Source organism: Coloeus monedula, assembly GCF_965178545.1.
Source record: "Coloeus monedula genome assembly, chromosome: 1".
NCBI classification, from domain to species: domain Eukaryota; kingdom Metazoa; phylum Chordata; class Aves; order Passeriformes; family Corvidae; genus Coloeus; species Coloeus monedula.
Window position 1 is genome coordinate 81,564,538 of NC_138781.1, and position 14,062 is coordinate 81,578,599.

The 14,062-nt window shown below is 34.2% G+C and overlaps 1 protein-coding gene across 1 annotated transcript in view; it reads left to right on the forward strand.

Annotated features, from left to right (window-relative positions):
• Positions 1–4,144: 4,144 nt before the first annotated feature.
• The window catches only part of CDH18 (cadherin 18), a gene marked incomplete at both ends in the record, with an annotated part of 166,875 nt that continues 156,957 nt past the window's right edge, over positions 4,145–14,062 (forward strand). The window contains one exon of the mRNA XM_082295385.1: positions 4,145–4,372. Within this exon, the coding sequence (XP_082151511.1) occupies positions 4,145–4,372 (228 nt within the window). The remainder of the gene's footprint in view (positions 4,373–14,062) is intronic.

Genomic DNA, 14,062 nt, shown 5'->3' on the forward strand with positions numbered 1-14,062 from the left:
TTTCTGCAGTGCTGAAAGATATAACATTGGCAATAAACAATAAACGCAGGCAATGCAGAAAGTAAGATTTTTCTGGGTGATTATTTATATATAAACAATTATATTGATTTGAAACTGTTCAGATTTTGATAATCAAATAATTTTTTTTCTGATCAGAGGATATTTGCAGGGCAGAGGGCAGAGAGAAGTCATAAATATATGAGCAATGTAATTTATTGCAAGCTTCATAGCTAATTGTCACTCTGTCACTGTGGGACTGAAAACAGATGTGATAAAAGATAAGTTGAACTGTGCTGAATGTGCATTTGCAAAACTCGATCATTCAGAATAATTCAAATATGGGCCAATTTGATGGAAGATAGGGGACACTGAGATTCAGGACAAGTACCCACTACAAAGGATGCATCTCTTCATGGTGGTGAAGCATACATACACATTCTGTATCACTGTGCTCATGTTGGTTTCCTGGGAATTCATTATAGTGCCTTACACGAAGCTGTAACTACTCTGCTGTAATAATTTCCAGCAATGCTGGTGGAACATTCCCACCTCATCTTATTTAATTATTTATTTTAATTTTAACTCACTCTGACAGTCTCCTGAGCTACACAACTCATTTTCATGAGGGCTCCCGGGAGATGGCTATAACACAAGTCTACTCTGCAGTTGCATGCATCTTTATAACAAAAATCATAAATCAGGGCACTTACTCTGAGCCTGCAGACAAGAGCAATGAGCAGGCACATCTCAGTATGTTAGCTTCAATTCAAGGGATTTCAGAAAGTTATTTATTCCTCTGTTCAGAGTTCGCTTCTCTATTCTTTGTTTACTGTCTCTTCTGTGTTAACTATGTGAGATCCTTCCATCTGAACTTTCCCCTGTAGAAACATTCTTCTATCTTCAAGGTAGATTTGAAGTTTCTTTTGGAGTGGGTGGCAGATTTTTATTAAATGCTTATTCTAGACCTTTAGTAGGAGAATGCTGAATAAGGACCTTTGTTTGAGCATTAATTAGGCTTTGGCTTTAAAGATATTTACCAGAGGTGTAACATTTCCAAGAATCTTCACTTAAAACCCTTCCTCTTCTAATTGCTGAATTTGTCTTAGTGGAAATGATTCTCCAGGCTTCACGTACAATTCAGGAACAGTTCAAGGCAAGAACTTCTAAGCATGATTATAGCAGGAGGTAGATGTCATGGTAATGTTTTTTCCCTGCTGTTGTCATTGTTACTATTATTATTATTATTATTATTATTATTATTATTACTACTACTACTAAGTATATTTGTTCAGAAAAAAGGATTTTAAAATGTTAATTTTGGGTTCAGGTGCTTAAAAGTAAATCTCTTAATTGAATTTAAAAAAATAGCGGTTTTACTAAATAAAAATGTATTGCCTCCTAGTTAATGTTAATGCTAAGATGAACAGATCTTTTGTAAGATGAAGCCCTTCATATTTTGCTGTGCTTTTTGTCTTATTGGTTCCAATATATTTGAATTTTATTTTTAATATTAGAATATAAATGTATATTATTCATAATATATGCATACACACATCTATATCTATATCTATATCTACATCTATATCTATATCATCTATATCTATATCTATATCTCTATATCTCTATATCTCTATCATCTATATATCTATATCAATCTATATACACATAATATTAATATTTGTTCTCTCTCATATGTGAGCCAGATTGTGGCATAACACAGTTTGCAGGTTCCATCTTGGTGGGTTACTTTTTTTTTCTTATGGATGACTTCTGAAAGAGAAGCAAAGTTCTGGTTAGTAAATCTTGATTTGTTGGTATCTTCTGCTCTCATATATACTTTTTTATGAGGCAAGAATTTTCCATCACAACTATCCCCACAGTTTTTGGAAAAGAAAGTATAGAGGTAATAATTTCAAATACATTTTAAATGTGCCATTCTGAGAAATTTCATTGCACTTTATACACCATTTTTAAGTTATTACCTGCTGCTTGTGGTCTTATGAATGGCTCCCAGGCATTTCTCAGGATGGAAACAAAGGGAAGAAAAATAATACTTGAATGGATAAAACTAAAGCTTTAATATTTTTTGAAGTACCGCTTAATTTTAATGTACATCTAAAGTATAATGATGACTAATCTATTTAAATAGCTCATCTGTATATATAGAAATCTATGCAAGAAAACTGCATGCCTCAAGGTAAAAAAAATATTTCTAACAAGAATCAGCAAAGAATGCAGAAAGGCAGGGAAACTAAGAAAGAAGCATAATATACTCAGAAACCAATGTGAGACCCAGAAAGGCCGGATTGTGTCTCTGATCTAACTTAACTTCATACAACATTTAGCTGTAATAAAAAAATCCTATTAAATCACATTTGAACTTAAAGGAGATAATAATTCTTCATGTTGTATAAATCTGTTCTGAGGTGGAATGCCAGGATTTTTAGAGAATGTTGTATTGGACTTCATAGGGATTGAGGGGAGACTACAGTGCTGTGGAAACAAGAAGTAGGATAATGCTAAATGTCTACAATTTTCTTTCTTCTGTTGAAAATGCCATACAGAGTTTCTTTTTGAGCTCCTGCACAACTACAAGAGACTGAAGTTCTTCCTTTACTTCAGCAAAACCCAATGTCCTGAACTGAATACTTGTGCCGGTTTGAGTACTAGCAATGGAAAATATGTCCTTTCTGTCTATTTCTCAGGTGCAGTAGTCTTGAAGTATTCTTCCATTGTTCTGTGAGGAATTGTTCTCAGCTAAGAGGTTTGGGCTTCCATTATTATTATGGACTTGAGAGAAACATAAGTTAAAAAATATTGCAGCTAAAAGACAGATAATAAATTTTCTTCCACTGCAGGATTTTTTTCTCTGATTTCTAAATTCTTGTTCAGTTCTTCTTTATGGATTTCGAATTTCTTCTGCTGGGTTTCCATGAAACCTAGAAACAAAATTAGTTTAATCATGTTTCTGTTTATGTAGTTTGTGAAGGCTCTATGATACTCAAAGAAAATCAGTATTGGAAGATTCCAATTTTTGTAGATTCCGTTGCATGTTTTCAGACTCCTGATGGACTGACTGATATGGAGATGATCTTTAATATCATTAGATAACTAAAGAAATGGTTATCTTAATGTAACTGTTTCTCTAAGGTTAAAGAAATATTTTACTCTCAAGATAGTTTGCTTTAAGCACTACATCAACTTCGACACATTCACATTTTACTATTGTAGTATAAAAGGTTACATTTTCCATTTTGAGACTGAGAAAATATTTTCACTGGGAATAGTACTGATATCTAAACAACATGAACGTTCTGTCAGTATGACATAATTTTATGAGGTCTTAGCATGATATTGCTTGGAATTTATGTAAAGCACAAGGTGTGAAAATGCACATTTTGACTGAAGCTTCCTGTTGGTATGGTCTAGTATTGACTCAGAATTCTCAAAGCCCATTTTGGAGGCATTTTCTCAAAGCCAATTATAAACTAGGTATTTTTCATCAAGCTGGACATCTGTGTGCTATATAGAACATCAAAAGCTCATGTGAAATGATTTAGCAATCACTATCTAATGACACAGTAGTAGTGATTTTGTTCTACTGCCAGACCAGGCCAATGATTTGTAGGTAAAAGCCAAAGGAACTGTTCTGAATCGTCCGGGTTTTAACGACGTGTTTTCACAGCTTGTAGGAGCCATGCTAAGTCTTACGGTATTTTAACATAAACAATCAGGAAACACTTTTACAGGAAGGATTGAAAAGAAATTTTAGTTCCAATGACAGTTTTTGACTGACTGCTTAGTACAACTTTGAGTGTAATCTAAGGTCAGAAACCTGAGAATTGCTGGTTTTAGTGATGAGTAAGTGGCTTTCTTTTCTTTTCCTATTAGATAGAAAATGGTCGGCTGTGGAACTCTATTGTGAAGACCTCAGAAGAAATATCAGTTTTTCCAGTCATCTTTTCATAATGTAAATATAATTTGAGCTTTCCCAAATGGGCAGCTAAACCATGAACAAGCAGAAAAACCCAATTTGGACTGTATTTCTGAACCAGACTTCACCTTCTCTCCCAGGAATTTATTGAAGGATTACAGCTGAAAAAGACAAGAGGAAGAAGACCTTGAACAGGAAGCTTATCCTACAATGAGAATTACAAGTACATCTTGTATCTGCCCAGTCCTAGTTTGTCTCTGTTTCGTGCAGAGGTGTTATGGAGCTGCTCACCATGGCTCCATCAAGGTGACTAGAAATCAAACCAAACACATAGAAGGTGAAACAGAAGTGCATCATCGTCCAAAGCGTGGATGGGTGTGGAATCAGTTCTTTGTTTTAGAAGAACACATGGGACCAGATCCTCAATATGTAGGAAAGGTAAGGCCACTGTCTTCTTTTGGCTTTGGTTTGTTTTTCTTCATCCCCTGAAATGTGGCATTGATAAGAGGGAAACCATTTACCTCCTAGATGGCGTTTCGTCTTTTAAAGGACACCTCTTGGATTGCTACATGTATTTACAGTGAACTTGCTGCTTGCCTGTGTATACTGTGTTTATTATAAAAAAGATAAATAAAAGTATATAGAATAAAGATACTAAAATGTGGTAAAACAGTTTTTCTTCTGAGGTCAGCTAAACACCGAGTGAGTGCAGTTGATCCTGTTACATTAGTTTCCATAACTCTAAATGCACCAGGTGACTGCTAATGGCTTTTCCAGACTATTTCAGAATTATATTCAGTTCTGCTTCAGGGAATATTACAAATGCAGGCAAGGTCCTTAGGGTGTTCATTCCACTCTGAGTGTAGGGTGGAAAAGGTCTCCTTCCAAAGGAAGTCCTCTGTGGTTTTTTCATATAAGGAGGCACAAGGTGTGTTACTTGTTAGAGTTCTTCAGAAGTCTGGGAGAACAAGCCCTGCATTTATGTTTTGATATATGGAGTGATCTTCAGATATAAAGTTCAGACTAATATAATTGAACAGAAACCTGGCCAGCTGAAGCCTGTTTCATCATGTGTAATGTTGTCTGTAGAGCTTGGGTTTTAACTTTGCATTAAATAACACAAAACTCTCCATATAGCTTTAATCCATGATATATGACAGAGGAAGTTTTTCTCTCCCTGAAGACTGTCTTGCCGCATTATGATAGAATTTTTTTATTAGATAATCTACATGAGTCTTAATTTCCTTAATGAAAACAGAAATACACAGAATATGAGGGCTAAAGAAAGATGATTAATGGGGAAGAGGGCATGGAAAAGGAATTATTTCATTTTAGTTTCCTGTGAAATTGGGAATTCTGAAAATTATATTGTAGAAAGATATGCAAGGAAACCAGTAGCTTCTGAAATCACAGATGTCTGGTAGTGAGGGCTTCCAAATTTGAACAGTATCTTTCGAACTAAAAATAGGAAGTGGAACAACTGTATTTAAGATACTGTTAACACAAAGCCTGAAAAAAATATTATGTTACGCCTACCTTAGTAAAATACTAAGTATTTCAGAATGCTAAAAATTACTGAGATATGTGCAGGTAATGTAAACTGAGAAAGGACCTTTCTAAAGGGAGGTAGTGGTTTGCACTGAAAGAGAAGCTTTTAAAATGGGTTGGGGGAGGAGGAGATATACCTTCAGACCCACTTTACATCAATTAACATTTTCATAAATGAGTTTGGAATAGAAAAAACATTTTTGCAAAAATCTTGTTGATATAAACCTATTCAAGAGAATCAAAACATTGTTGGGAAAGAGCTAGATATTATGAATATTATTTGGATAGAAATAAAGAGTAAACCTCAGAAATACAGAAAAATGTAGTGAATTTCTATTATACACTAATGATTTGTTGTAAGTGACAGAGGAAGAGAAAGATCTGGTTACCAGATCTAATGTCATGCCTTAAAGAAGGTGAATATGATACTAAGCTGCAAAAGCTGAGATACAAAAAACAGGGATAAAGGCCACTGAAGCCATTGTGGAAAAAATTGTTAAACAGTTTGCTATTCTGCTTAGTTTTGGCCAAGTAAAGTGGATTTATATGTGAAGCTGTACAGAAAGAATTGAACATTATGGCTGGGATAGTAATGGAGAATAAAATATGTTTGTTTAATTATTCCCACAAATTATAGAGGGGGGCACATAATATTCTATAAATACACCTCAGAATAAACCACAATGAAAAAAGCTATTTAAGTTGATTGCAGTATTATTTGAAAAAATAAGGTTTTGGTGATTATGAGTTAATTTAGAATTAACATTTAGTTAATTTAGAATGAAAACAAGGATAAGTCAGATTATGAAAGAGGCTACTAACAAGAGAGAAAACAAAACTGAAGAGGTTTCAAGGTACAGCATACATGTCTTTATGAGAGCATTTATAGACATGATTGCATGCCAGAACAGAAGCCTGGATTCAGTGAGCTAAAGCATGGTCCCTTTCAATTTTATGTTCTTATGATACTATTATGTATTTCCTTTCATCCTCTGACCACTCTATTAATGCCACATATACAGAGATCAATGAATAGAATTTCTTTCAATCCTTTATGGTCAAAATGTGACTGCATGCCTTGTTTGAGGACATTTCTCCCTCTGCACTTACCAATTTTTCTCCCCTTTTCCTCAAAGAATTCCTTCTGGTGCTCATGATTTTCTGCTCTGAGTACTTCACAACATTACTAAGCTTATCTTTGCAAAAGCTTTGTTGAACTTAAAAGCAACTGTACTCTATTTTCCATTTGTTGTGATGATTCTGATGACCTGATTTGAAGAAAAGATCAATTATATTAGCTCAGGCATATACTTTTAATTAAAAAAAAGCAGGAAAGCCTGGGCGAGACTGTCATAATATTAGTAATTAGCAAAATATCAGTAGTGGCCATTAAACATGAAAAATAGACATTTTAGAAAAATAGATGTTTTACTAATGTTGCATTTAATCGTACACACCTCATCAAAGTCTCATTTTACATGTGTTTAATTTGACAAGTAATTTTCATTCAAAGCCCCTCAGTTATAAAGGAAGTCAGTGCCCTTTAATTCCAGGCTTCTGTTTGGTGTCAGCATGCTGTCAATTATGTCAATTATTAATTCTGTAGACTACTCTGCTTCACTGGTGAGAGTTTTGCCATTTGAGATCTGTCCTTTCACATTTTTCACACCCAATTTGGGAGTAACATCACAGAAAGCAGAGTCATTATGTACAATACTGCTACGATGATCACAGTCATTGTCATGGAAATGCACAGTGAGGACAAGAATAGGGTAGGCCTGCAATGAAAAAGGTAAGCTTTCTTATTCTTACTGTGAAATGACTCTCAAGAGGATGGATTAATTCACTGCCATCATCATACAGACAATGTTAGGACAACAAATTATCATTATATTTTAACATCAAGCATGCCCCCATTCCTCAATCATTATTTCTTTTCTCTAAGAAAATGTCATTTGGAGACTTGAAATCTTAACATTAATTAAGACTTAAAAATAATCCCTATTAGCTATACTCACAAGGTTTTTCTAGGAACGTGGCAAGACACAGGTCCTGGAAAAATGGGCTTATGGTAAAAATGAAAAATAATCCTTTTATAGATATTAAGTATTATCTGTGGTTCTCGGATTATTGAACTGGTTCCCTGCTGTTGCACTTGGGGTAAGTCTTCAGTGTTTCAGGGTGTGTTTCACTGATGAAAGAACTAAAAAAAATAGTTTTGTATTTAAAAAGGTATCTTTAAAGTATTTAAAACCACAGTGACTTCTTTTACAAAATTTATCAATTATTTGGGGAGGGTTTCTGGAAAACTTCTGAATAATCAGTGGTATCTGGCAATGATAGTTCAGAGAGACTATTCACCTGCAGGTGCAAGTATGTACGTGTGTATGTGTCTGTGTGGGTGTGTTTGCACTGCAGAATCTGCAACAATTTGAGTAAACAAGATTAAATATCTTTGTCTCAGATAAGTAACTTGAATGCACAGACCAAGCTTTCAGTTACATGAGACTTCCTGTATTTTGTGTGTTTCTGGTGTAAACTATTCTAATGAAATAACAGCCATGAGTGCAGAAAGGGGTAGGGTTAGTGAATGCACTATGATCTGGTGATGAATTGGTCACCTACTGCACCAGCTCAGAGGAATGAAGATTTCCTGAGGAAATCTAGAAAAATTGGGCTGTAGTACTGCAAGATTTTACATTTCTCAGTTGTTATGGCTGATATAATTTGCATTTCTCTTGCATTTTCTGCATGCTTTTAGGTTAGATAACTCATGTCTCATCTTTTGGAAAAAATAGCAAATAAAGCATTTTAGGAAAAAAGTGAAACAGACTACATGTTTCAGTCCATAACATTATTCATTTTGAACCTTCACACCTCTGTCTCCAGAGGGTCTGCTCCTTCTTAAAAGGATATTTCTAAAAATCAATTGCACTGGAAGCAAGTCATAACTACACATTTAGCGTGTTTTTTACTTTAGAGAGAGAAGTAAATAAGCAGTGATAAAGGAAGATCACTGTGGATTTGAGGCTCAGTGAGTCATGCTATTGACTGAATAACAGAGGAATATAATGCACAAGACTGACAGTTTCTCTGTGGACTCTTTGGATCTCTGAAATACCAAACCTATACCTCTTAATCCACTTCAGATGTCCTCTGAAGAGTAAATAGGAATGACTGTTCAAGTATTCAGATCTGTGTTGGTTTTCACCTGCATTTTTCTTCCCTAATTTGGGGAGTGTCCCTTTACTTAGTTCTTACATTTTTACCTGTAATGCAAAAACAGTTTCAGAATTATGTTGATGTAGAAGATAAGGAAGTATGGAGCAGCTGGAAATGAGTGTGAATACAGGAAAGGGAAGAAGAAAATAACAACCTTTCTTATGTCTTGAAATGATTGTACTTGAAATTAGAGTTAGTTTAGGAAGGTAATCCCAGGTGTTGTATTGGATTTACAAGATAGTAATTCTTTTAATTTATCATTTTATTCTTGAAAACATAAATATAGCATAACAGACTTGTTATTTGAAATTATTTTTTCAAAATAATATGTGACATATCATTGCAATAAGTTAGTTCTAATACAAGATAGTGAATCTAATCTTCCCTGATCATATCAAGAGAATTTTCCATCTCTGATTTAATGACAGCAAGGGGACATTATACATGTTTTAGAATAAGTGCCAAGGAAGAAACAAAAGTAGAGTTTAACAATTACAACACTTTTATTCCGTTATAGAGGTTTACATAAAATAAAGTATATCAGGTATTTCAGCATTTTTAATGCAAGCAAATAGTTAAAAAATTTATTTTGATAAAAAAGGGGTTGTATTTTATAATAGAGAAAATTAAAAGGAACGTGTAGATGACATAGTCTAAATATTTTGCACAGAATTTGTTAGCCATTTTCATGCCTCTGTAAGAAGGAAAACAAGTGGCATCAACAACAAAAGCAACTTCTCAAATAACATGCATCTCACTTTCTATCTTTTAGGTTGCTAGTTTAACAAATAGTGTATTTATATAAAATAATATTTCTTCTATACCTAGGGAAAATGTAGAAGCAATAACAACATGAAGAATAAACCTGACATCAGTAGAGTACAACATTATATGGTCTTCTATCATGTTAGCCATCTCATTTTCTATGGTAATTTTTCCAAAAAGATAACTCACTGTTGTTGCCAGCCCAGAAGCTTCCCAAAATAAAAAATGCCTACTTGTTTTATCCTGAGTTTTCTTTGCACAGAAAACTTTGCTGCCTCCTACATTCATTCAACTTGGTTTCACATTAAAATGTTGAGGGCACACTACTTGAATTCTACAACTCATAAAATGCTGTGGACCTTTACACTTTTGGTTTTGGGTTTTAAGTGGAATCTCTAAATATTCAAAGGTTATTTGGGGGAAAATCAGATTCAAGGGAAGAGAGACCTTTCATCAGCCTGATTAGTCTGACTTCTTTCCAGTGTGTCCAGCTATATCTGAGGTTTCCTGAAGTATAGCACTGACAGGGGCATTTTGACTTGACAGACCAACCAAAGAAACAGAAAAGCATGAACATATTGAAGTTCAGTCCTAGTCCAAAGACACAGGATAAAGTGTCTACCTTGTTTAACTTAAGTTAACGTGAAATTGCAGCAAGAAGAAACTGGCTCTTTTATGTCAAAGCAGCTACATTAAACCTAATATGTCAAAATAATAACTCTTTTTGTAAGGAAGCTTTATAGAGTCTGTCAGCTCTATATTGCAAAACATCAGTTCTCTATGTGGAGACTGTTATTTAAATTAATGGTTCAAAATAATTTTGTCAAGGTGATCTAATCTACCCTGAAGTTAATATGGACTGAAGAACTCTGAACAAGACTTGAGTTCTTTCTTTTTTTCTATTTTTTTAAATATATATTTTACCTCTTATCCTTTAATGAATTTGACACACCAGCAGCCAAGTTCCGTGACTTTTACATTTTTTTTAACACTGAAAAACGACATTGATGAAACCAACATCTTTAAAGTGGAACTGCCATTTCTCTCTTAAATGGTTCAGCAGTAATTTTTTGGGAGGAAATACATCTTGTTCCTACCTAGCCCTGGCCCCTCGTTTATTTATTTATTTATTTATTTATTTATTTTTCTCATTTTGGTCATGAGCGGTTTGGTTTGGGAGCAGGGACGGAGGCGGGAGAGACCCGGCAGGGATGGCCCTGGGCCAGGGAGAGAGGAGAGAGGAGCTGCCATGGGCTGACCGCAGACCCCCATTCCCCATCTGCCTGTGCCCCTTCGGGAGAAGAGAGAGACCAGTCAGGACTGAAGGTGAACTTGGGAATAAGTCAGATGGGGGGGAAATTGTTTTAATTTTTTGGACTTTTTTCCTCAACATCGAACTCTATTTTAATTGCCAAGAAATTGAATTCAATTTCTTCCTGTTAAATGTATCATAGTAATTAGTCAGTGATCTCTCTGTTTTATCCCAGCCTATGAACTTTTCTTCAGCTCGTTTTCTCCTGAATGATTTTAAGAAAGAAGACTGAGAGAGGCAGCTGGGTGGGTGTTCAGAAGCCAGCCGAGACTGACCCACCACAAAGCTGGTGTGGTACAACATGCCTGCTCTGTAATTGCATCTTTAGCTGATGCCATCCTCTCTGAATGCATAGCCTTTTAGCCTCTGACAGTCTTTATATCAAAACTATGTAAAATGGCCATATAATTGGTGTCTGTTAAAAAAAAAAAACAAACAGAAAAACAAAACCAAAAACAACCCATAAAAAATAGGTGTTAAACCAATTACGTGCATCAGGTGCAGCAACAAGGAAACAAAGATAATTCTGCATATTTTTATATTAAGGGTGAACTTAGTAACTTTGTTTTTTAAGGATATTTACCAGCTAATTGTAAATCAATAGGTAATGAAGCTGAAGAGATGCTGATAAACTCAAGTGTGAATTAGCACATCAGTTACTTTTCAAGTATCTTCTTGACCTTATTTTAAGAGAGGTGCTCATTCATGTTCATTGTTTGTGCAACTTTCAACACCCACGTGCCTTGTTGTCTTTTAAACGATTCTGCTACATCATTTTGCTATTAAATATAGTTTATCAACCCATTCAAGATGATTTGTAAAATGAAATGTTATCTGGACTTTGCTTGTTTAAACACTGACAGGAACACTTCTGTTCAATGATTGAAACTGTAGGCTAAATAATTTCATTTACTGTATAAAAAGCTACAGAAGTTTAAAAAGGTGAACTAAATTGAACATCATAATTAGGTCTTCTTTCATCTAGACAGATGTGACAAATGAAACCATGCAGAACATGCTTTTATGGCCTGCTTTTCTAAGGTGAAGATGCTATAACAGAATAGAAATTTCAGGTCTAGTAGTTTATTAATTCATCTCAAAATATCTGAGAAGAAGGTGAATATGAGACTGCAATATTCCTAGACTCAGTGGAGGTAACAAAGGGTTATTTGTAGGGTAAAGGTAATTGCTCGTATTTGTTGATTTTGAATGTGGTGCCTTCTCCACAATTGCCTCTTTGCCTTATAAGTTACACTGGCTACATGTTATATTTCAAATCTCAAAATTGATGTCTAATGCCTAATTGTATTTTTTTGTGTTCTAGAACACATGCACACTTTTTAAGGGCAATAAAATGTGTGAGGCAATAAGAAGTGAAGCAGAACTAAGGTTTGAATCTAAAAATTCTCTATCATTTCTAATCATATAACACACAGTCTATGAAACTAATTCATGGTGATGAATACTGAGATGAAATGCCTTTGTAAATATTTTATTTCTAAAATAAATTAGGGTTTTTACTTATTGTAGTGAAAAACTCCAGACTGTAAAACCATGAAAGCACTATTTCAGAATGCCTTTTTTTTTCTGCCTAGCTGTATTAGCTTTGGTTGGATCTTGGCAAGCAGTTAGTTCTCATTTAAATAGTTATTCCCACAAGTTTATAATCTGCAATTTAAGCATACTTTTAATAACAATGAAAAGAACACAAACATCTTTGTTTGGAAAGAAAGTGCAGAGATGATATTTGCATTTGGATCGTGCACAATGGTTTACAGTCAAGAACCTAAGCAGTGGTAAATCTTTGCAACTGAGATTAGAGCAGAATAACTTTAAAGTCATCTTTGCATTCCTGTGATCTTGGGTCCATTTGCTAAAAAGTCTGTTCCTTCCAGAATTTTGATGAGGTTTTCTAAAAACAGTTTGCCTGTATGGAGATATTCAAGACAGGAGATAGAACTGTTGCAAAAAATGTCTCTCTGCAAAAACTTATTATTAAAGGGCTTGGGAATAAACTCACCAGAAGAGCTTTTTCTAGCTCTCTTAATGAAGAACAGTGGTGTTGCTGTCCTATGTTTAAACATTTGTATCAAGTCTTCATTTTTTCTCTTACAATATTGTAAAATTATCCATCAGATTACAAACAAACAAAAATTCCAGTCATCAGATTTAATAGTTTGTATTGATAAATCTACACTTTGTATTTAAGTCAGGCTTTGTGTATAATTAATTAGTGTGGCATGAGATCATTGCATGTCCTTGTCTGTTTTGTTGTCAGAGATGTATAACCCTAGCTGTTGCCAAAATGTGTTCATTTTATTGTTTTCCTGTGAATTATAATACTTAATACTTAAGCTACCAGTATAAAAAAGACAGCTTTTTAAAGTCTCATATGAAAGACATACTAATAATTACAGTTCTACTGAAGAGATCTTTTCATAATATTCAAAGGGCTTACTTGAGACATTCTTGTGATACTGATAAAAGAGGTGCTATCCAACAAACAAACCCCCTGCTTTACATTAAGGAAGCCTGTTCAAGAAAGAGTCTCTGTATATGTTTGCAAAGCAAATAGAAATGTTTATAACTAATATAAATATAATCCATTTTGAAATGCATAGTCTGTTTTTACTTTGAAATAAGTGTTTATTGCTATATATATACACATATCTCACTACTTAGTATTAATTATAAATCTTAATTGTAAAAGTCAATAGTGGCCTAAAGAAGCATAATTTTTCATTTGGAAGTATTACAGAAGCAATGCTTTCACACTCTAGTTATATGAATACTTTCTATCTGAATACCTTGAGTGAAATCATGGCAACATAATTTTCAAAAAATCGAAGAGCATCTAACATCTGTATGGATGTTTCAGATGTAATATTAAAACTACAGAATGTCATCATTATCTTGGTGACTGAAATAACAAAGTTGATGATGATGTGTTGAGCATGTTCAGATAGATTCTTAGACATGAAAATTGCAGTAATGATGGGAGACTTCACTTACTCCCTGGAACGCAGGTTGAATTCTACATTGAGCTTGAACCCTAATATGAAAAGTCTCTAAGTATAAAAAAATGCTGCCTCATAAGTTATCTAGTCATCAAATCTCCAAAAGAGGAACTAAAGCTAAACTTAAGTAACGCCTGAAGCAAATGCAAAATACCTGACAGAAAGACGTGAAGGGCTAAAGGAAGTAGGAATGACCAAAAGATACAGCAGTAAGGGCAAATAAAGGTAGTCTTTAAAAAAAGTCTGTATCCAAAATTAGAGGAA